Source organism: Neodiprion fabricii, chromosome 5, assembly GCF_021155785.1.
Source record: "Neodiprion fabricii isolate iyNeoFabr1 chromosome 5, iyNeoFabr1.1, whole genome shotgun sequence".
NCBI lineage: Eukaryota > Metazoa > Arthropoda > Insecta > Hymenoptera > Diprionidae > Neodiprion > Neodiprion fabricii.
The window spans coordinates 35189006-35210685 of NC_060243.1; the positions used below are offsets into that span (position 1 = coordinate 35189006).

The 21680-nt window shown below is 37.6% G+C and overlaps 1 protein-coding gene and 1 long non-coding RNA gene across 5 annotated transcripts; one reads left to right on the forward strand and one right to left on the reverse strand.

Annotated features, from left to right (window-relative positions):
- Positions 1 to 479: 479 nt before the first annotated feature.
- LOC124184098 lies at positions 480 to 5928 on the reverse strand. 3 transcript variants are annotated; one of them, XR_006871125.1, is made up of 4 exons: positions 5285 to 5928; positions 4142 to 4317; positions 2681 to 3014; positions 480 to 1609 (listed from the first exon to the last, which is right to left on the reverse strand). It is a non-coding gene; the product is annotated as an uncharacterized LOC124184098 (long non-coding RNA). The 3 variants fall into 3 exon arrangements; XR_006871124.1 differs by lacking the exons at positions 4142 to 4317; positions 5285 to 5928 and having other exon boundaries at positions 2681 to 3253; XR_006871126.1 differs by lacking the exons at positions 2681 to 3014; positions 4142 to 4317; positions 5285 to 5928 and adding an exon at positions 1716 to 2419.
- A 22-nt stretch (positions 5929 to 5950) lies between these two features.
- LOC124184088 lies at positions 5951 to 18466 on the forward strand. 2 transcript variants are annotated; one of them, XM_046573503.1, is made up of 13 exons: positions 5951 to 6306; positions 6753 to 7231; positions 7454 to 7753; positions 8601 to 8921; positions 9676 to 9833; positions 10410 to 10581; positions 11890 to 12198; positions 12287 to 12432; positions 12897 to 13797; positions 14249 to 14392; positions 14704 to 14794; positions 14925 to 14994; positions 15091 to 18466. In XM_046573503.1, the coding sequence occupies exons 2-13, from the start codon at positions 6811 to 6813 to the stop codon at positions 16555 to 16557; spliced, it is 4500 nt and encodes a 1499-aa protein (XP_046429459.1). In that variant the 5' UTR covers positions 5951 to 6306; positions 6753 to 6810; the 3' UTR covers positions 16558 to 18466. The 2 variants fall into 2 exon arrangements, with proteins under 2 accessions (XP_046429459.1, XP_046429458.1); XM_046573502.1 differs by having other exon boundaries at positions 5952 to 6306; positions 15088 to 18466.
- The last annotated feature ends 3214 nt before the right edge of the window (positions 18467 to 21680 follow it).

The window sequence follows — 21680 nt, forward strand, 5'->3', positions numbered from 1 at the left end:
ATACCGATTTTTGTTCGGCAATGATTCACTTAAAATTCAGTGAAGCCCATCTTCTAAGGGCCACCCTATTACATATACCTACATGCAATATCACATGTATACATATAAAATCTAATAAAATGAGCGCATACAGATTAGTATACAATTATAGAACTCAAGGCTTTATGGACTTCGGTCAACACCCAGCAGCGTACCTTCAATGCACATGAAAATGCAAATCCCACGCTTACTATTGAGCAAGCTCGGTGTTGTCAATTCCCAGTCAGGCTGCGCTCGCGCAAAACACAAGCTCATTCATTTGAAATACATGAGAAATCAATTCAAGCCTTACATTATATCTGAGGTGAATTTTTCGATGATCCATGCAACTCTGAAAAACTTCGTTATCATGTTGTCAAAATAAATTTATTGAAATTTTACAGACCAAAGAACAAATACCCCATTTCTCGAATAGCAACTGATTCTTTTTTGAGGCCCAGAGATCACTAAAGAAATCAAGATCGCAAATTATGAAATATTGGGTATGCCTACATCTATCAGTGGGCAGTATATTTGTACACAGAAAACATGAGGTGAAGTCAGTCACTTGAGTTACTCAGGATTACTCTATACCCTTACATTATCCACTATGGGATGGCTCCACTATGACTATTAGCACACCAATTCAGTATATATCTTTTCTATAGCAACTCCACCTGCTTCTACCTGTCCATTAAATGGAGCTACTTTGCAGCATCCAGGTCCGAAAAATGAGCAAAAGTAAGTGCCGGTTCTTACGTGTATACGACATATGTTCGCCCAATGTTGTTTATTTTATTATTGGCTTACCAATCGTTTCATCAGGGATTTTTTCATCTCCATCCTGTAGATTGAACCCGAACTAAAACTTATTATTTTCTACATTTTCACTTTTACCGTTAATCATGGTACCCTGTCTGCGACTCTGAATATGAACACATTTTGATTAAATAATTCAAATTTCAGAACAAGTCCGTGTTCATATTTCGTATTTATTGTTAAATAGTTTCTGTATCCCAGGACAACTTACTACTGTTCATCTGCACATTGGAGTCGCTCATTCAGTTTTACATTTGTTAGTGTATACAATATTCGCACTTGAATTTTTCTACTAATATTTAATCAAACTGTCCTATGTCGGGTATAAAAAAGTAACTGAACGATTCAAAATACATCACTGATGATAAAATTTCTGATTAGTATTTAGAGTAATGTTAATAAGCTTAAGATTCAGAATTAGTAACTTTAAGATAATGTAATTAATGTTTTAATCATTGATTTTGTGTCTGAGACATACTCACAGTGTTCGCCGAAGAATAATCTTCAGCCAATTATTACAGTTTTGGACTGAAAGCAGAAAAAAAACAAAAAAGCTGAGGACCAAACTTGCCCTCAAATTGAGTAATTTCAGTTCCACATTAAATTGTCATTATTCGTTTCAATTTTCTTGTTGATAATGTCACTTTGGTACAAAATTGAATGTCCTACATCAGAAGAGATGTCAGCTGGCAAGTCACTTTTTTTTTTTCATTTCATCATGGTGCTTTTGCGTACTTTCAATGCCTTTGCACTCCTTTCTTTTATGAAATACCTGTTTAAAGAAAATAAAAATTCTTTTCGAAAGTTGTGTAATTTTTTATCAGTATTTCTAGCTATATTCGGAAATGCGATTGAATCATACTGTATTTATTTTATACCTATAATGATTGGATATAATATTTTTGGTTAATTATAGTACCATCCTAATGATTTTTAGTTGTTATACAGGTATAGGTATATATTTCGTGTAGTGATATTTTGAATAGTTAAACGGTTCATTGAATCTATTGGTTACGAGCAATGGAATAGCCACGAACAGCAAAACATACGGTCATTCCGGTCGGACGTTATACGTGATTAACAACAGACTTATAAAGTGCGTTTACACGGCGGCTGTTATTCCGGTTTTGCTATGGCCGACGTAGTAATATATACCGGATTTAAAAGTGCATGTAACTGGCGCATTACACCGGATATAACGGGCTTACACGTATTTTTAAGTCCGGACTGAAATGCGCACGGGCCTATGCTTCGTATAGCAGCCAGCGACAAGAGAGAGATAGTTGTGGTTGAGGCACTTGTCTAATACGTAGCGACTATCTCGCACAAAAAAATTAACCATCAGAGCAGGAGACCGATACGCTGAGCATTGAACCCGGCTTGATGTTGATAAATTTTGTTGAAATAAAATAGTTATTTCACATGATTATGAAAGTAAATTAATTACGGATCCGTGAATGTGCATATTAAGGTGTACATGTGGTGAAACGGTGCAGCGTTATTTCATGCAAAGCCGATGCTTGTTTCGGCCTAACCTGTCATGCGTAAGTCATTGATGTTACAAAGGACTCATAGGTATAATACGCTGATCATACCTAAGCCTGTTGCGCTCCCGAGATTTGTTAAACCGTCTGACTAAGTTTGCGGGTCAGTGTGTGTGTGTGTGTGTGTATGTGTGTGTATATATATATATATATATATGCGTGCGACAATCGCGGCACTTTAGCCATAGCTATCTCTCTCTTCCCAGCCCCCATTCTCATCGCGCGCATCCAGTATGCGTACGTAATGTATACTACGTCGGCCATAGTAAACCGAAAAAACAACCGCCGTGTAAACTCACGCCGTGTACTCAGGCAGATAGATTTTGCGGCTGTACACAGAGTTCAAGATATAATCAGAAAGAGACGGCAACAACAGGAGCCGAACCTCTCATTCTAATTGGTGCTCGGCGGATGAAACACATAACCTCATAAAAGTATACCTCCCCGATTGTGTTTTTCAACCTTATTGCTCTCGCCGCCTAGCAGCTGCTCCCCGCCCTTTCGTCGTACAACAGAGAGGTTCAGCTCACGGTGTAAGAGTAAGAGGTGGTCCGTCTTCGCTACACTCCCTGTGTTGAGCTCTGTGATTTTTATGTCTTAGTACGACGGAAACCCACCAGGGATCTCATGCGTCTGTGAGGATGAGGTAAACCATAATGGCGGCAATCTAGCAGACAGTATTCACGAAAGTTTGACGTTTGCATGTCGAAAATCAAATTTGCTGCTGAAGATTACATGAATACATTAATATTTAACAGAATAAAATAATTGTATGATGAATATATGTGACTATAGCGACAATATATTAGTGAAAATGAAATGCATGATCAATCGAAAGACCAAAGATTAAATAAAATTCCATCGATACGCTTTCTTGATAAAGAGAAAACGGTAATCACATTGAATCAATCATGCAAAGGATGCACAATAATAAATGTGTGGGTTGATAATAAAATAGTTACGCATTATGTATAATATTATTATTATTATTGTATTCAAATATATTTAAAAAAATTAACCTTTCTTTTTTATGTACAGTATAGTATGGCTTGTGTTTTGTTTACCCTACTAGTCTTTACCATTTCCCGACTTTTTGTTCCAGTTGATTGACGCATTCTCATAACTGTATAGTAATGTAGACAGTATGCAAATGACTTCTTTCTTATGCAAATCACATGGAAACGAGAACTTACAATTTATTAGAGCATCATCAACTGTCATCTGATATAAATTAAGTACGTTGAAGTGCTTTTCGCAAATGAAATGATTGAATTTAAGATCGACGCCAAATTGTTTTACAGCACTGGACCACTTTTGAAATATAGAAGACTGTTTCGTCAGCTCCTAGACATCCGCTTCGACAATCGCGCAAACAACAATTCACCATTTTCTTGCCTTTTGAGTAAATGACAGAAACCCAAACGTCGATCCCGGATTGCCTGGCAACTTTCGTTATTATTACCTCCACACATTTATTATTGCGCATCCTTTGCATGATTGATTCAGTCTGATTACCGTTTTCATTTTATCAAGAAAGCGTACCGATGGAATTTTATTTAATCTTTGGTCTTTCGATTCATCATGCATTTTATTTTCACTAATATATTATCGCTGTAGTCACATACATTTATCATACAATTATTTTCTTTTGTCAAATATTAATGTATTTATGTAATCTTCAGCGGCAGATTTGATTTTCGACACGCAAACGTCAAACTTTCGTGAATACTGTCTGTTAGATCGCCGCCATTATTGCTTACCTCATCCTCACCGATGCATGAGGCCCCTGGTGGATTTCCGTCGTACAAAGACAAAATAATCACAGTGACCGCGGGCCAGTCGGACCACCTCTTATTCTTACACCGTGGTCCAACTCCAGCTGTGCTCTCTCTTTCTAATTACGGCATCAGCTCGGTGCATAGATCACGCAGTAGTGCTAAAATTCAAATCTCAGATACAGAATTTATGATCCAATGAAATAACAAATCAATATAGGTAAACAAGACAAATATTTGTCTTATTACTTAGGTCTCATTTTATTGCACTGTATATAGACATTTTACATTTTTATACATATAGAGATGTATACAACATATTTACAGTGTACGTTCAAAATTGTTTGATTAAAATTATTCGATTAAAATGGCACTTAATGAAATTATAGACCGTTTCACACTCTATTACATCGTAAAAAATACAACATAATATAAATTATTAAATACAGATTGATACGTTTATTTATATAGAAATATTGATTTTTTTACTGTTACGAGAATTTAAAACTCAATGAATTGTATACCTTTTTATTTTATTTTAAATCATTAAACCTGATTGTATTATATAAACTAAATATTGGATTATTTAATGCTATTAACGCGTTATAAATTCGTAAAGATATAAAATACAACACAATAGCAGTACGTATGTATGAAAATATATTTTTTTATTATTGCTCTTTGGATGTAAGATTTCTGTTGACAAAAAATATTTTTTCTCGTTTTTGGTTATTCAATTATTTTGTAGCTAGTCGATTATAAACTATTCAAACATATTGCTTTTAATTACTCTGGATTTGTTTGCATTGGTCTACAAAATTTGGTCATTTTTTTTTTTTCATTATCATCGGACTTTTTCGATGAGTTTTATTTTGGAAATTCTCAATGCAAAATTATATTGAATACCTACTCAAATACTAAAAATCTAGCAAACATTGTTTCGTAAGTTTATATAAGGCACCAAACTATAACATTTTACTTCTTTACTCGACGTAGCGAATCTGCAATACTAGTTTAAGAATAGAATACAGATATAATACTACGTTGACAATATAAATTAGATATGACACCACTAAATAACCAAATTTTTCAACATCGCATCGTAAACGTTACATATTTAATACTTACATTTTTGTTTTTTTTGGCGGTTGGAAAAAGAGTGCTCTTCGTTAACTCAATATTCTTTTTATATTTCACGAAACATCGCAACCCCATTTTAATCACAAAATTGTATCACACAGAAAATATATTAAAATGTATCACTCTTTTCAAGTTTCTCTCAGACCACGCCTAGAAGAGGTATAAAAAGACCAGGCTATTCTGGATAGGTTATGTGACATCCAAGAATTAGCATGAGAGAGGGCGGAGAAGAATAGTTAGGATTCTGCGACTGTAGAGGCGCTGCTCACCTTACACGGTCAGCTTCCACCACTACGCTTCCACTCTCTACTATACTCTTTGTTCCGTTCCACAAGTCCTTGGTGTTTCCAAGAAAGTGGCGTTGCACGATAGAAAGTGACGTCAATGATTCACATCCGAGTTAAGCAATTGCTAGGTCAAATGTCACCAAAAACGTATACCCGATATCCTGTTAACTCGTCGACAATATTGACTTCTACGGTATTTATCGGAGTTCAGGTTTGATAAAAATTCATCGTAGCCGTATTGCTACAGCATTCGGCCACGAATAAGATTGTCGAAGCGAAGGTCATTTTAAGGACGCTGCCGATTGACGTTGGCAGCACTGGCTTAAAATTGATCGGACGTATCTATTACCCGGAAAATATTATATTCATTCTGGAACTCGCTGGGCGAATGTAAACAGGATTGGAGTAAAGACGTAATGGCACAAATAAGAGGAGTGAACGATAGTGGCACCAGATAGTGGATATTTACTGTGCTATAATCGAAGTCCGGTTCAGTGCGGGTGGTTATTATCGATTTTTACCGCAATGAGGTGTGTTTAATAATTCTCGCGAGGTACCGAGTAAGTGCTGAGAACAACGCGGACATTTATTTGATCGCACATCGTGCACTGATCGGGAAGCGAGGAGGGATAAAGATAACTGGCATCTGCAAAGTGGGAAGAATAACCAAGAAACGGAGGATTGGCGTAAGCAGCGGGAATTATCGTGAGGGGTTCGTCAAGGGTGAGCATTCCACCTTGAATATCATCACTTACACCTACACATACTCATAACCTACCGACCTATCCCTTGTATCCCCCCCCCCCCCCCCCCCCCACATTCTCCCACCCGTCATCCGAAGTCCGAATAGTTATAACGCCAAATACCTACGCATACCTTCAGCAAATAATCTAGAATTCCGCACATTTTACCCGTTATAGTTATCGTATTTAATTTCCAACAATTTGCCAATTTATCGAAGAATATCCATAAGTTTGCTTGCCTGTTAAGTCCTACGCCAAGTTCTTTATACATTATCGATTGTGTCAGTTCGACTCGCAATCTCACTTACTAATCATCCGCACCTTCTGCTTGATGTGGGTATACGATGTAGATTTATCTTACCGAGCCCATCATCCCAACAGCTGGTAGCAAGTTGTCATTACCAATGAATACTATTTTCATTTCAGTAATGGGCACGCAATATTGTCCAAAGACTTGTCGTTGCGAAGGTTATCCGTCAGAAAGATGCATATACCCCAGGGCTCATTTATTCGTTCAATGAGCAGCAATCTGAATTTAGCTTCTATGGATAAAGAAGCATCTAACTTACACGTGCGACCTGTGAATAAATATAATCGAAAAAGAGTATCGTTTTTCAAAAATACTGCTGGTAAACAGAGAAGTAGGACGAAGTTCCTTGGTTACCACAGGTCTGGAGTTAATCAGAATGAAACTGCCGAATTTGCAAAGCCACCCATGACAGACACTTTGAGACATGACGAAAAATGTATCGCTCGAATTGAAGGTGGATCAAAGGTACAAAATTCGGGAAACTATAGATGGAAAAGTCATAGTTTTCTGGTATTCTTTCTGTCCCTTTTGTTTCCATACGATATCTGCGCAGCTGATCCGAATCAATGTACCCCTGGACTAAACACACCAGGAAGTAAGTTTGCACGTATTACAGAGATCAGTGATCTTTAAAAATACCTTACATACTGCGAGATGACTCACCTTATTTCTGAATATAACAAATATTTATGTTTGAATTAGCATTATGGTCTAAGTCAAGGCATACTAAGTCTAACTAACTGTATCCATTGGCAGATGAAGTGAGTAATTAGGATCGCTGAAACCTTTTGAATAACATTTATTATTTGTATATCAGGAACATCGCCAGCGGGTGATATAGTCTTAGAGTACGGACAGTCCTTGAAGATATACTGTATGCTGAATGAGACTCTCACGGAATCAAGATTTCGTGGTAAAAACTCCTCGGATTTGGTATTTTTTCGAAATGAAAGTGAAATGGAACCTGAGTATATAACTGTTGTCAACAAAACAACAATTGAAATGTCTGTCAAGAAACCAGAACCATCAAGCGACATGTACTTCTGCAAACTGAGATTGGATAATGGTTCTAACCCGAATTATGAGGCCGTCTGTCTGAACAAAGTTTTTATTGGGTGTAAGTAAAGATGATTGAGTATTTTTCTAAGTCGCTGTAATATATATGGAGAAGTCTACGTAAAATCGACACATTTCTTTTCTTAGTTTTTTAACTGTGGCGAACTTTTTCATCTAGAGCCTGCTACAGCAGTAGAAGCTCTCGTGAATTACTTGTAGTTTTATAAAGATTTTTGTTTTCACTCTGAGCTGTCTAAGTCTATCTATCGGTAGTCTAAAATTTATTCGGAATATGAAATTTTATGCAAAATGTCATTGCTAGAAACTAAAAATATGGGCGCAATGAAAAGCGAGCCAATAGTTGAAAAGAGTTTGAACGCATATTGTTTAGATACATCATCTCGTGTTATTGTATTACAGTTCACAAAGATTGCGTCTAGTTTACCTACCAAATTCACAATACTCGGTAGTGCATTTTAGTTCGTTTAAGCTTCCTGCAATAAGTTGATTGATTCTTTAATAGTATTAGTCGGATGATAGCCGATGTAGTCAAGATCATAGTTCAAGTATTAGTCGAAATCAAGAATAGCAGAATAAGTTACGTTTGAAAACCGTTCCATTCATGCATAATTAGTTGTACTTTTCATAGATAGACTCAGAGATGTCATTGGTCAGATTTCAACTGGAATTGAAAAAATTCTGACATAATACGCTGGTTTCGTCAAGGCAGGAATTTGCACTATGATGAGAGAAACCGAGGGAGAAAATACGTTAACTTCATACAGACATTATCGTAGAGTTATAAAAAAGTGTTAAATGATAGTTTTTTTTTTTACCGATGTAGCGATTCCCTGTAAATATCACCTGTATTCTGGGACTATATTGTTGAAATTTATTTTGTGTTACAGTCAAACCTAAAGAACCATTGAATTTCTCTTGCGTATCGCAAAACTGGGAAAATCTTACCTGTACGTGGGTGCCAGCACCCAATCATATCGCAACTAAATTCTCTCTGGGTTACAAGCTACCTGGTAGAGTCGGTGGAAGGACAACTTTTAAATGCCCGGAACCAAAGAGTGACCAAAAGCTACCTCCAAACACTTGTATGTGGGACGCTTCTACGGACCCCCCATACAGAATGGTCCATGAAAGCTTCAAATTTATGCTGACTGCTGAAAACTTTTTAGGAACCAAAGTTTTCACTTATCCAATTCATCATTTTGCGCATGGTAAGCATTAAAAGCATATGGAAGCAAATTACTTAAGAAATAATCATATGGTTTCAAATAACCTGTTTATTCCGAAATTGCAAACTTCTGGAATATTGTACGTCAAATTAACTGGAAGCGCTGTTATACTTTCTTTACTCATTCTTGAATATCAAAGTATCCACTACTCAATACACGATTACCTTGATTATCCAAATCAACTGGGCCTAGATAATGGAACAGTAACGTTGGATGAAACGATACTGTGTGATGAAGAATATTAGAAACATGAGGCGGACATTTTTATGTCAATTTTACAAATGTCTCGTCCTGCATTAACGTGCGTCACTACATTTTAACTACGTTCACGCGTGAAGTTCATAAAAATATCGATAATATTAACATAGGACTGTGAATGGATTTGCTCTTATACATTTTCTTTTCTAAGCGCGTGTTAAATGTTTCAAAATTCGGCTTTTGCTTGGATAAAGTAAGACATGGATCACATAACAGAGAGTGCGGGTAATGGAGGCTCTAGTCCATAGTTTTTTACAAAACAAAACAAATTCGTATGTCTGACTCAGATCATTGAGCTCATTCTTTTAATTATTTATTTATTTCCATGGGTAAAAATATAAGTTGCAATAAACAAATTTCCAATTAGCACGTACTGTTTTATCATACATGGATCCATGGGTCTGTGCATGTATAACTTGTGGATCATGTTTTCAATTGTGTAGGCGAATGGTAAAATAAAATTGAAACCTGTTTACAGTGATTCCCGAAAAGCCTACCGATTTGTTAGTTGTCAACAAAACTTACTCAAGTGCATACCTCTATTGGAAGATACCGTATCCAATGGGTACCTTTCCGCCAGGCTTGCACCATAAGGTTTCTTACCAGAGTGCTTGGGACAGCGAAACATCTTGGAAGGTAATATGAATATAGATGAGGGTGCCTTAAAATAAGACATAAATTTCTTTCGAACAGCAACTCGATGAAACCATAGTTAATAACGTAATATCGAACTCCCTTCCGTGTCTTTTATGGGTATTATTCAATATCTCACTATGGCCCGGTCGAGGAAGACGGAAGTTTGTCCTTGGTATCGATTTTTCGAAAGGTAAAAAGCTACATTTTACACTGTGTTGTATATCTCGAAGATCGTAGGACTTCAAATGTTTCACGACATCTCAATTTTAAGGAAATCGAATGAGTTGTTAACGATTACCTCCATCCAACCGTCCGAATTGAATTTCTTACGTGTTATCCAAATGGCCGATACGAAATGTCGATGTGTGACCTCTAAAAAGAATTGCACAGTATTTTCCTTTCAGGAAGTTCAATATTATGTTATCATCTATGGTTTCGTGAAGTGACCGCATGGAAGGATTTTGAGGTATCCTAATATACATGGGAAAATAACTGTACTCCTGACAATAGTAAAAAATCAATAATATATAAAAAAAACTATGCAGTCTCGATCAATCCTAATGTTGATAATTTCAGACGGAATATATAAGGAATGACCCTCGTCAGACTGAAAAATATTTCAATCTTACCAATTTGAAATACGCAAATACAGCTTACGACGTTAGAGTTTTCAGCAAAAGTGCACAAGCAGTCGGAGAAGATAGTTGGAGTCAGTTTAGTGACATTAACTTCAGAACCGCGGCTACACGTAAGTCGGCCTTGCACATTCTCAGCAGCATAAGTTATTTTTATATAATGCTTGATGTACGCACGATGGCACCTCACGAGAATGCGATCATCACCGATCAATTCTGTCTGCACGATTGAAGTCATATCTGAAGAAATATTGTCTCAAAGAGTGCTGAGACAATAGACATATCCAGTTTAGTTGGAGCAAATTGAATATCAGTAACCTGAGTTGACTGCATACCCAGATTGCTAACATTGCGTTGGTGAAAAGCAATGTATATTGAATGTGTAGAATTTACCTCCTTTGTGCGAGGGGTTAGAGGTGAATAGGACAGAACTGTGCTTTGAAAGAGATTTTCATTAATTTATTTGGAACTGATGTAGGAGGCAGACCGGTAAAAATTGGTGAAAGCCTATTTTACGGACCACTGTAGTACAAATACAGTACATGGCGCTGCAAATTGTAGAAAATATGGGCATTCGTAATAAAAATGGATAGAAAATATTTTGTATTTAATATGTTGCAATTTCAATTGATCTCAGCATCTGTACAGATTTATTCTCTCCCTTGTCTGAGAGTTAGTAGCCGTGGAACATTATTATTGGTATTTTTTGAGATTTGGGGAGTTACAAAGGAATTATAGTCTTAAATTCAGCGACGAATTTTGCCATTTATAATCAATAATTTCCAGATTATAAAATAATTATTTTTTCACTGACTTGGCATAATCCATCTCGGGCTCTCCGTCTGTTAGGGCCGATCCTCCTTCAACCCTCTCCCCCCACTCCCATATCGCATCATCAACTTATTCTCATGTCCACTTGAATTTCCAATCGGAATAGACACATGTACCAGAATGCTGAAATTTAACTAGGACCTGAATGAAGAACGAAAGGAAACATCTGAAGTCTAAATTTCCTTTTGTACGATCTTGTTCATTTCTTATCTTTCGCTGCTAATGAGACCAAGGAGTGAGGTAATCCATGATAACACCTTGCCAAATGGCTCACAGTAACATCAGAAAATTTTAGCAGTCCAGGTGTACATAGTCAGAAGCAGTGACATTTTTTTTTTTTTTTTTTAGAAAAATATGAAAAATATTTCATTGGATTTAGTATGAACCATTATACTGTGTGGAATGACTTAGGTCCAGTTTGCAGAAAAAGTTCTCTACGCAAATGAGAATAATTCGAATGAAATTCCCCGTCACAAAGTCGTTGTAATCTTAGGTTCTTGAGTGGTGACTGAGTTTTCATAGAAATCGTAATCGTCGCGGCAATTACTGGCAATGCATTGAATTAACATAACTGATACCCTAATGTGTAGTGCCAGGGCGACCAGCCAAGACGGATGTTGGAAGTTTCGAGATTGTCGCCAAGAGTGCAAATAGGGATGTATACATATACTGGCAATCAATTCCGGCATACTTGGAAAACGGAGACAACTTCATGTACAAAATTGTTAACGTCGAAGAAAATGGCAAAAAGGTGAATCTGCAGCCGCAAGAGCAAACTAAAACTTATGCAAAGTTCAAAGGCATCAGTGTTCACAGTTTTAGATTTGAAATTGTAACTGCTAACTGTAAAGGAGCAAACGAGCATAAGGCTGTGATACATGTTCCAAGTAAACTCGAAAGTAAGTTCTGCGATCACGCGTACAATGTATTTTGAACTAAATACCAGAATAGTTGTTTAGTGTAAATTTATGGTTTAATTTGTCTCAGTGCCACGGGAACCAGATGTGTTTACGAAAATCGCATTTGATGCTGGTCTCTATGAGCTGTCATGGAATCCACCGCATGATTCGAACATTGTAAATTACACAATATTTTGGTGCGAGAACGATCGTGACAGACCCTATCAATGCAATGTAAGTTAAAAATTTATCCATCTATTACGCATTATGGCTACAAGTCTACCGCTGGTATTATATTCCTCACTTATCGGTAAACCCTACGAATCGAACAGGATGTTCAGCCATCTCTGAAATCCTACCATTTCTAAAAATATTCTCAAATTATTAACAGTTGACAAATGCCAGGATTTGTCCTCGAATTTCTTTAGTTTCCATCAACTACTCGCATTATTCGAAAAAATTCTGCTTTCCAATTCCTACTTCTTGCAAGGGTAATATTTTGATTTCTTGACAATTTCAAAGTATCAATATTAGCCAGGTTCCTGTCTCGCCCACTTTCATACCAATAACTTGGCAAACTAATCCTATGAGATTTTGCCATCTTTAGTAAAGTCTGCTTGAAATACCACCATTGCTTTGAACAGGCACTGACAATTTTTCTCTTCTAATATCTTTCTTCTCTCTCTTGCTATTCTCAGGGGTACCTTGACTGGGTTCACGTAAATCGGACTGTAACCGTATACAACATCACGGTGCCTGACAAAAAAAAAGTCTACCAATTTGCGATAGCGGCGAATACAGATCGAGCCAGTAGCGGCATGGTATGGGCCTCGTGTACCGCCATCCACAACAATGTTATCGGAAAGATGAAGTCTGTGTGGATAAATCGTCCCGAGTCGCACCTGATTGAGATTGGTTGGAAGTTGGAGTGCTCCGACCGCATAGGCATTGTTGAAGGTTTTAAAATATATTATTGCCCCATTGTAACACCGGAGAACTTTAACTGTAAGGGTGCGAAATTAAACAGAACAGTGAAGGCTGACCCTCAGACAATGCATGGCGTTGTGAGCGGCTTGAAGCCCTATACTACATACATGCTATCCGTAGCAGTATTAACAAAGAACGGCGAGGGTCCTCAAAGTGACCCGCAATATACCACAACACTTGAGGGAGCGCCCACCGTGCCTGTCAATGTTGCGGTTAAAAACGTAACAAACACAACTATGGTGGTTGAATGGGAAGCCCCATCTGCTATGAACGGAGTTTTACGATATTATCATGTCCATTACAACCAAAATACGACAAGAGTCGAGGGAGCCCACGGTAACACTACCCGAGTAGTGATTCAAGGCCTCAAACCGCACACGCACTACAACATCAGCGTCTCGGCATGTACCGTTACATGCGGCAATCTCTCCACACCGATAGGTCGTTGGACTGACATTGGAGTTCCGGGAAAACCGGAAGTACCCAACATACGATTTAAGAATTCTAGCCAGGTTCAGATTATCTGGAGCGAACCAAGAGAACCGGCAGGGTCTATAGAATTTTATGAGATCGAAGCTGAGGACAAGATCTATACCAACATAACTAATCATGGTCAGTTACATGTGTACTTTGGATTTTAAAAACTTGTAGCGTTTAATTACACGATTGCCTTGAGTAAAAAGGTACCAAATTCCGGTGCTATAGTTCAAAAATTCGGAGCACACAAAACTAAATCCCACTTCTTGTATGTACTCGGATGACATTAACTTGCATGCATCAGCGAGTTTCTTATCTTTCATAGAAACGTTTAACGGCTTTCGTTTAAGGTGTAAATATCTAAGTGTTTGCGCAATACAAGATATTGTTTTGAAATTCGCCTTAACAAATTGCCCCTTTGGCAAAGTTTTTCTCTGTGAACCAATCAATTTTCAAGTTGCGTAAACCTAGCCCAATCTGGTACGTGTACCAATGATACATAAAATATTACTATTGATGGTATTCATTCGAGAGTCGATATTTAGTACGAGTCAATTCCGAATGGTGATATTTATTTCTGATACAGAAAAGTATCTGGATATTGCTGACTGTCAGACCAATCGTAACAGAGCGTATCGTTTCCGCATAAGAGCTATCAACTTTGGGCCTAATAAAACACGCCTGGAAGGGCCTTGGTCCGAATTCGGAGAAGGGAGCTGTTACACCAGTGGTGAGTACATTTGCGCTACCTGAGACTGGAAACACTATCGGCAGAGCCATAAATTTTCATCACCACCGAATGTGTATATTTTTGTGACATCTCTTCATCACAGTATATTATTATGTGAATATATTCTGCTTATTAAATGCCACTGTTGCTACCTATCAATAATCTACACAGTGTTCTCCCTGGATTATTCATACCTGATGTATACGCACACGAGGTTTTACACCACAGTCATTAAACCGGTATACCATTGAGTATTTAGACAATATCCATACAAATATCCAACCGTCTGTATTTTTGTTTATTTTCTACAGAACCACCTGTCTTGGCCTGGGTTTTAATATGGATTATCGGAAGTCTGAGCGGCGTAACCTTCCTACTGTTTCTAGGATACACTTCAAAGAGGTGACTTGACTTGGAGTACTGATTTTTGAAATATTGTTTGGCATGATAAAACAAATGATGCAACAAAATAACTACCTGTGCTGAGATAAGAACCAGATGCGTGTTTTAACTAATTTTATCACGGTTACAGATTGTGGATTAAATGTAAGGTGATGCAGGATGTGGAGGTAAAATTACCACCTGGTCTGGCTTCGAACACGGTATTTGGAGTATATTTTCTAATTTTGCTTCTTAGTGGTGCAAGCAATTATTGAAATACATGTACTAATTCAATCAAATTTTTCTGATTATAGCAGAAATTGTTGGGACCACCTAACGAACAGCACCTACCACCACGTTCTGTAGATTCAAGCGGTTGTTCGAGCGGACAAGAGTCTGTGACGTCTTCTCTCACCTCAGAGTCTCACGTGTCAACGGATAGTGGTGCCGATCTAGATCCCTTACCAATGTCACCGACGAAACTACTCGAATCACCACCTACTTGGGAATCATCGAGGTTGCGACAACGCATTGTTGCTGGTACCAAACCAGAGTCATGTGACGACCACGGACAATGGGACTCATATGTTAAAGTTGCCAAAACTGTAGACACATCTGCCGGTGACACTCTTACTCTGGCTAAGTCGACGCCGAATCTCACAGCAGATAGTATCAACACTACTCCATCGACTGGTCTCTACAGTACGTCTCAGCAACATGCCTGGTCATCGACCGGATATATAAGCATGCCTTCTTCCTCTTCGTCCTCCGCCTCCTCGGAGGAAGAGTCGTCAAACAGTTCAAGTCCTTCACCACATGGCCAGGTAGGTAATCAAGGCGTCTACAGCATAGTGGGCTTGGCACCTCCGCCCGCATTTCCAGCTAAAACAGGGTTTGGAGCGGTGGCAGAAACAAGTGGTGTTAATAGCACTCACCTGCAGGCTGTGAACCTTATACCTTTCGAGTCTGAACCGAGATCAACGACAGCAGTTACGTCGAATCCGTACGTCAGTCTTGCTTCCCTGGAAGAGAAGACGAAAAATACCAATATCCCGCATTTAACGTCCCTTGGAAACTTTGAAGATATGAAGCTTGTTCACCCGAACCGAGAAGTAGAACACTCCCAGTTACCAATATCGGACAAATATTGCAAGCCGTATGTGCGAACGGGATTAAATGATACGATGACGAAATCATGCCCACCAAACAAGCTGGACGATGTAGATGCGCTAAACTCTTGTTACGCTGTGACAGCGACGGGGGAACCTTTCGGCCAATCACTGATTCAGTTGCCGACACATGCTTATGTACCTGCAGGTACGAGACTTGGTGCGTTACCTGTGAGCGGCGCTAAGGACTCGACACAAATGCAAAGTCCTTACGTTGCGGTATCGACCATGATATCCATGTTGGAACCTTCATCCCATGCCAACCAAGAAAAAAGTCCCGGCGTTGACGACCACTTCACGCCATCCTACCCCTTCTCCTCTGGAACCACTGAGTCGTCGATGGCAGCGTTACAGAGCTTAGAGGACCATGACGATCATGTAACGTGCGATACGCCATGCGTATCCACTACTTTGCCAGTTGTCAAACACACATCTGGTTATGTGACTATAGCAGAAACTCCATCGCGACCTATTGGGAATTCAACGGTGGAAAGTTCAACACTATCATACATACCCCATCAACAAGTCGATCAAAAATCACCACTCTCTCAACAGAACGTTAATCGAGCTGACGAACAATACAGCAAAGTGACCGTTGTGCCGACAAGTACATAAACATGAATAGCTGCTACATGTAAAAATATCCGTATGCCGGTGTGTTGGGCAGCAATGTATACAGACCACGAATATTCGATGAAGCGAGCCATGTCCACTAGCGTTGTAGATCAATTCACAATGGTAACTTGAAAAGTGTTGAACATGGATGCAGCTTTTGAACCACGATTCTCCGAATATTCTCAGTAGATGTAGCTACATCGAATGATGCGAATAATGCAACGAATGATGCAGAGTGCAAAAGATGACGTCTCTAAATATCGTATTGAATATAAGTTGAAGTTATTTGTTATTTACAGTACCTGCCGAAATCGTCCTCGTCTTATACGCGGACTTGTCTTATGTGCGGGTAACTAGTAAAAAACACCCCGAAATACTCTTTCAGAATTGGGGGTTGACTTATACTTAAAACAATACGGTATTTTAAGTTGAACGACCAGTGTGTCGTTCATATCCATTCATGATCCATTGAACCCTGTATTAGCTGGTCATAGTGGATCTTGAACAGCGAGTTTAAGTGGAGGTGTATTATCCGACCATGCTCGGTAGTGGAATGAAGTGGAATAATTCTGCATGTTTTGTACAATTAGGTATGGTGGTATTATAATGAATAAGTGATGAATTATCGATGAATTATTAGTAATTTTACGAGAGTGCATGAGGGCAGTAAACTCGGGCAGAATTTTCAAAGTGAAAAAAATCTGCAAGCTTGCTGAGAAATAATTTTAATTATTATTAATCATATTCCTACGTAACATTGTATATTTTAATATTAATTGTAGGCCACGGGGGTGTTTATTATTAATTTTTCCCATCGGTCGACATAATTTGTACAAAATGTCCGTTTCTGACGTACGAATTAGGAAACGATAACAGCAGCTTCAAAATTGGCTGCATAAATAATATGCGATGCAATTGTATTACACCGCAGACTGACGTTTTGCATGTACATACGTCTATAATCGAGTTATTATAAAATATATGCATATGTTATCTGTGTGTATCAGTGGTTGGGTTTAAGCTGTTGTCGATAATTTCATTCAATGGAATATTTTAGCTTTCTCTTTTTCGTCAATTTCACCTGGCACATGTATTCTACGATCATGTACTATTGTACATTGTATTGTACATTGACAGGACTAAATCTTTAGATTGCTTTAATATCTATGCAATTCGTATATAGAGGTTTACATAAGGAGCTGGCAATGAAATGAAGTAACCACCTTTAACCATTAAAAAGCCGGCCCGGCTTCTGTCGGAGCCAGCGGGTAACTCAGTAACTCCACAGGAAGTATTCACTATTGTATGCATAAATCATACCTCTAAAAAATATCGAATTTCAAGGAAAAAATACCGCCCCGGTAAAGGTTAATATTCCAAAGTTTGAGTATATTGTGACACCGTGTATAACTCGACAGTACACGGGGTTATTATGCAATATGCATCCTCATTAATGGATTACGGAAATCACGTTCAACCGTTGAAACCGCTGATTGCACAGCATATTAATTGCTTTCAAAATTTCAGGTTTAGTTATACTTTGCACAACGATGCAAGACTTGGCTAAAATTCGGTCATTTAATTTCAACTAACATATCGCATCTATGATTGTGTGCTGTGCTTTCAATACTAATGCTGTTTGCCTATTGGGCCAGTGAAGCTTACGCCGTGCTACGTCAGTGTAAAATTAGACAGAGAGGGTATAAAACAGTGAACCATGTGAGTAAATTCTGGACGTATGCAGCACACCCAAGGCAATATTATTTTTATGAGAAGCATTATACGGAAAACAATTCTACCAATCCTAACGCGTGAAAAAGTCAAAGTTTATAAAAAAAAAACATTCAAATCATACATTTCCTCTAGTAGTACAACATCATGGAATGTAAATACAAATATCCGAATGAATCGGCGCGCTTTATGGCCGTTCTTGGCAATATCAAAGGTATTTCCAACATCTGGTGCTGTTAGCCGACAGAGATGCTCCGTATTTACCTTCTCATTCGATCAACTTCAATAAGATAGTGTCAGTGTCTTCGTCTCATTTTCCAGTTGAAAGATGAATCTATGTCATGGCTTTGGTCAAATTTGCAATTTTTGTCTGTATTTTGAACAAAATAGTTGAATATGGCCATTATTTACCTTTTGTTCGTAGTGAAAGCAAATCGTTGTATTTCAACACTTCTCCATATCCATTAAACATGTATTCTTCAGCCTCAACTTGATACCGAGATAAACTGAATCGAACTAGTTAGTAATAACTTGAACATGAAGACAAATGCAATGAATTTAATGCTCAATTCCAATACTGTTCTAACACTCCTTGGGTTTCAAATGTACAAACTTACAAACTCGACTGTTAAAGGGAATAAATGACGCACGGTCACTAATGGGTGGTTTGTTTGGGGCAAGGTAAAGTTTATAGAAGTGAAAGAGTTTCAATGATGCACAGGCATTACTATGTTGATGCGACACATAACTCCAGCATGTCGGACTCCAACTCTTCTCAATACACGTTGCCCAATAAGTTTGAGGAAAAATTCATGAGTTAGCACATAATATACCGGATGATCAACGGCGACCGGCAACCCTTGAATGCATCGAATCCTTGCGAGAGAAAAAACTATTGAAGGTACATGCAGTCTTCTTGCTGTTGTTCACCAATTAGATGCAATTTTAGAACTTTTATGCCTTTAATCACAGGCTGCTAGGTTCATGGCGCTTGTTAAGTTGTAAAAGGTGCCTCTCATTTTTGAACATGAATCACTTTGAACGTATATATCGTGAAAATTACTTATCCCTTTAACTTTCTGAACAGGAACATTTCGTTCTTCCAAGAATTCGACCTATTCGAGTATTGGCGGTTGATGTTGATGATCCTGCATGCACGCATAAATGGTCTAAACTACTAACAAAGTTTCATGCCATTTGTATCAAGTTTTGTATTCAATTTCGCATATCTTACTACTATGAATCTCAGATTTTATAATCAAATGAAACAAACACACACTTTATTTCGCAAAAAAACGAATGGTTTGTCCATAAACGGGTTCTTGTTTCCAAGATGAACGGAAATTAAACGGAACAAATGCAAACTCACCTGTTGAGAAAACATTCTCTGGAACAGAATGTATGAAATCAATCAGTAGTCACGATACACGTATAAGTAATTGGAATAAAAATTATGCAACTATGTTAAATAGGAGTTTGATGCATAATATTGAAACCCAGTCATTGTCGGATATGTGGAATTGTTATTGTGTGAAAGAGACCTTCTTTATATACACTATGTTTATGAAGTAGTATGTCAGCTGTCGTTGATGGCCCAACTTGGATATTTTAGTGGAGCAGTAACACGGCAATCACCTGTATCTATATCATTCACCTAAACGATGATCAATGCTGTGAACCACATCTTAAAATGCTTACATCAATATCACATACATGTATTTGCAATCGGATGAGAAAAATCAGTCATTTCTCAAACAGAGTCTTTAGAATGTTAGACTTTTCTGTGAAACAGTCGTTCCACTTGTTAAAATTTTAGCACATCATCTGCACAGTGAATTTTCTGCAAGTTTTTGTTTGTTTCAATGCAAAAGATTTGATTCAGAAAAAAGAAAAAAATTGCCCTTACTTTGTCAGACATAATAAATAATTATCCTACTTGATCACTTCCTAAATATATGAATAACAGTTTGAGTATGACTACAAATCAAAACATATTTTTCGAAATTGGCGATTTCAATTTCGGCTTACTATTGATTTTACACTGTTCGAACTGTAAATGCTGCACCATGTTTTTAGCTTAGAGTACGCCTACCATGTAGGTGTTGACCATTGGTCTTAACTTTTTTTCCTGGGTGGCAATTGGCCTATATGGTATCAAATGTCTCGTAGTGATCACATTCGGAGTAGGTAATTTTAAAAGAAGTAGCTCGCTTGACAAAAAACATTTCTTACCATGAGCTTCAAGTCGGCTACTCATATTCATTACAGGGGTAGCCTCAAGTGTTTCAACCAGTCCGGAGATATTCATGGTGACTATTCTCCACCACACCACTTGATTCTTGATCGTTTGGTACAATGATAACGTTCACACCACTCGTTATTTGTTCGTTCTATGATTATGATCATGTTCAATATTATCTCAACATATCTCTCTTGCAATGTAAATAGACTTTTATTACGATAACAGTTCTTTTCGATCAATGTGTTATGCATACATGTGTGTGTGTGTATATATACGTAAGGGTGTGTGTGTGTGTGTGTGTACACATATATTTTAAAGAGTTTATTAAATGTGAAAGTGCACAGTTTCAAAGTTTGAAACAAAAATTAAATCAATCGATCAAAGTAATTTTAAATAACAATAAGTAACATTACAACAATGTAATGCATTGTATCGTCTATTTGCCTTTGTATGTATCTCTGCACAGGCACGTTAACAATGAATTTTTTTTTTTGCCTGGTAACAAGGCAATTGCTGTTAATATACGTATAAGTACGTTTTATATCTATATATCATCGATGTTTCTGTATACATGTACCACATACAACGATACTATTATGTGTACAGAAATTTCAGCATTTAAGTTTTTTTATTACACTAATCATACGGTAAAATGAATTTACGTCAAGTCTGGCTAGTTCTCTAATACAGTGGTTTACATTTAAATATTAAAAATTAGGCTTACATTGTCGTATAGAGTAGGCACACGAAATGTGGTTCCTAGCGACAATAATTATACAACGAAATCTGTTGATTATAGTTATAGCTGTGGTTTGCTGATTTTTTTTTTTTTTATCGATGTGCAACAATGTTAATTGTTTATTCAATGCAGTGTAATTATTTGTCACAAAAGTAGGAAAGATAAGAACAAAGGGTAAAATCGAACTTATTTTGTATGTATGATAGGTTTGTTCGTTGTCCTGATGCTCAGAGCATTTTCCTGTGTTACATTCATTGTCATTGACCAAGAATCTGCTCCCACAGCATCCAGTGTCAAACCGAATGATACTATTGCGCATGCACGCGTATGTGCTTGGGTACGTAACATACTTTTAATTATACTGTATGTTATCTTAAATTATATTTGTAACTGCTCGGGAAACTATAGTTT

Excerpts from the sequence above, each read along its gene's own strand:
- LOC124184088 (XM_046573502.1), top strand. The coding sequence starts at position 6,811 with ATGCATATACCCCAGGGCTCATTTATTCGTTCAATGAGCAGCAATCTG. Across the intron at positions 7,754-8,600 it reads GAACAAAGTTTTTATTGGGT|TCAAACCTAAAGAACCATTG; the intron begins GTAAGTAAAGAT and ends TTTGTGTTACAG. Across the intron at positions 14,795-14,924 it reads CTAGGATACACTTCAAAGAG|ATTGTGGATTAAATGTAAGG; the intron begins GTGACTTGACTT and ends TCACGGTTACAG.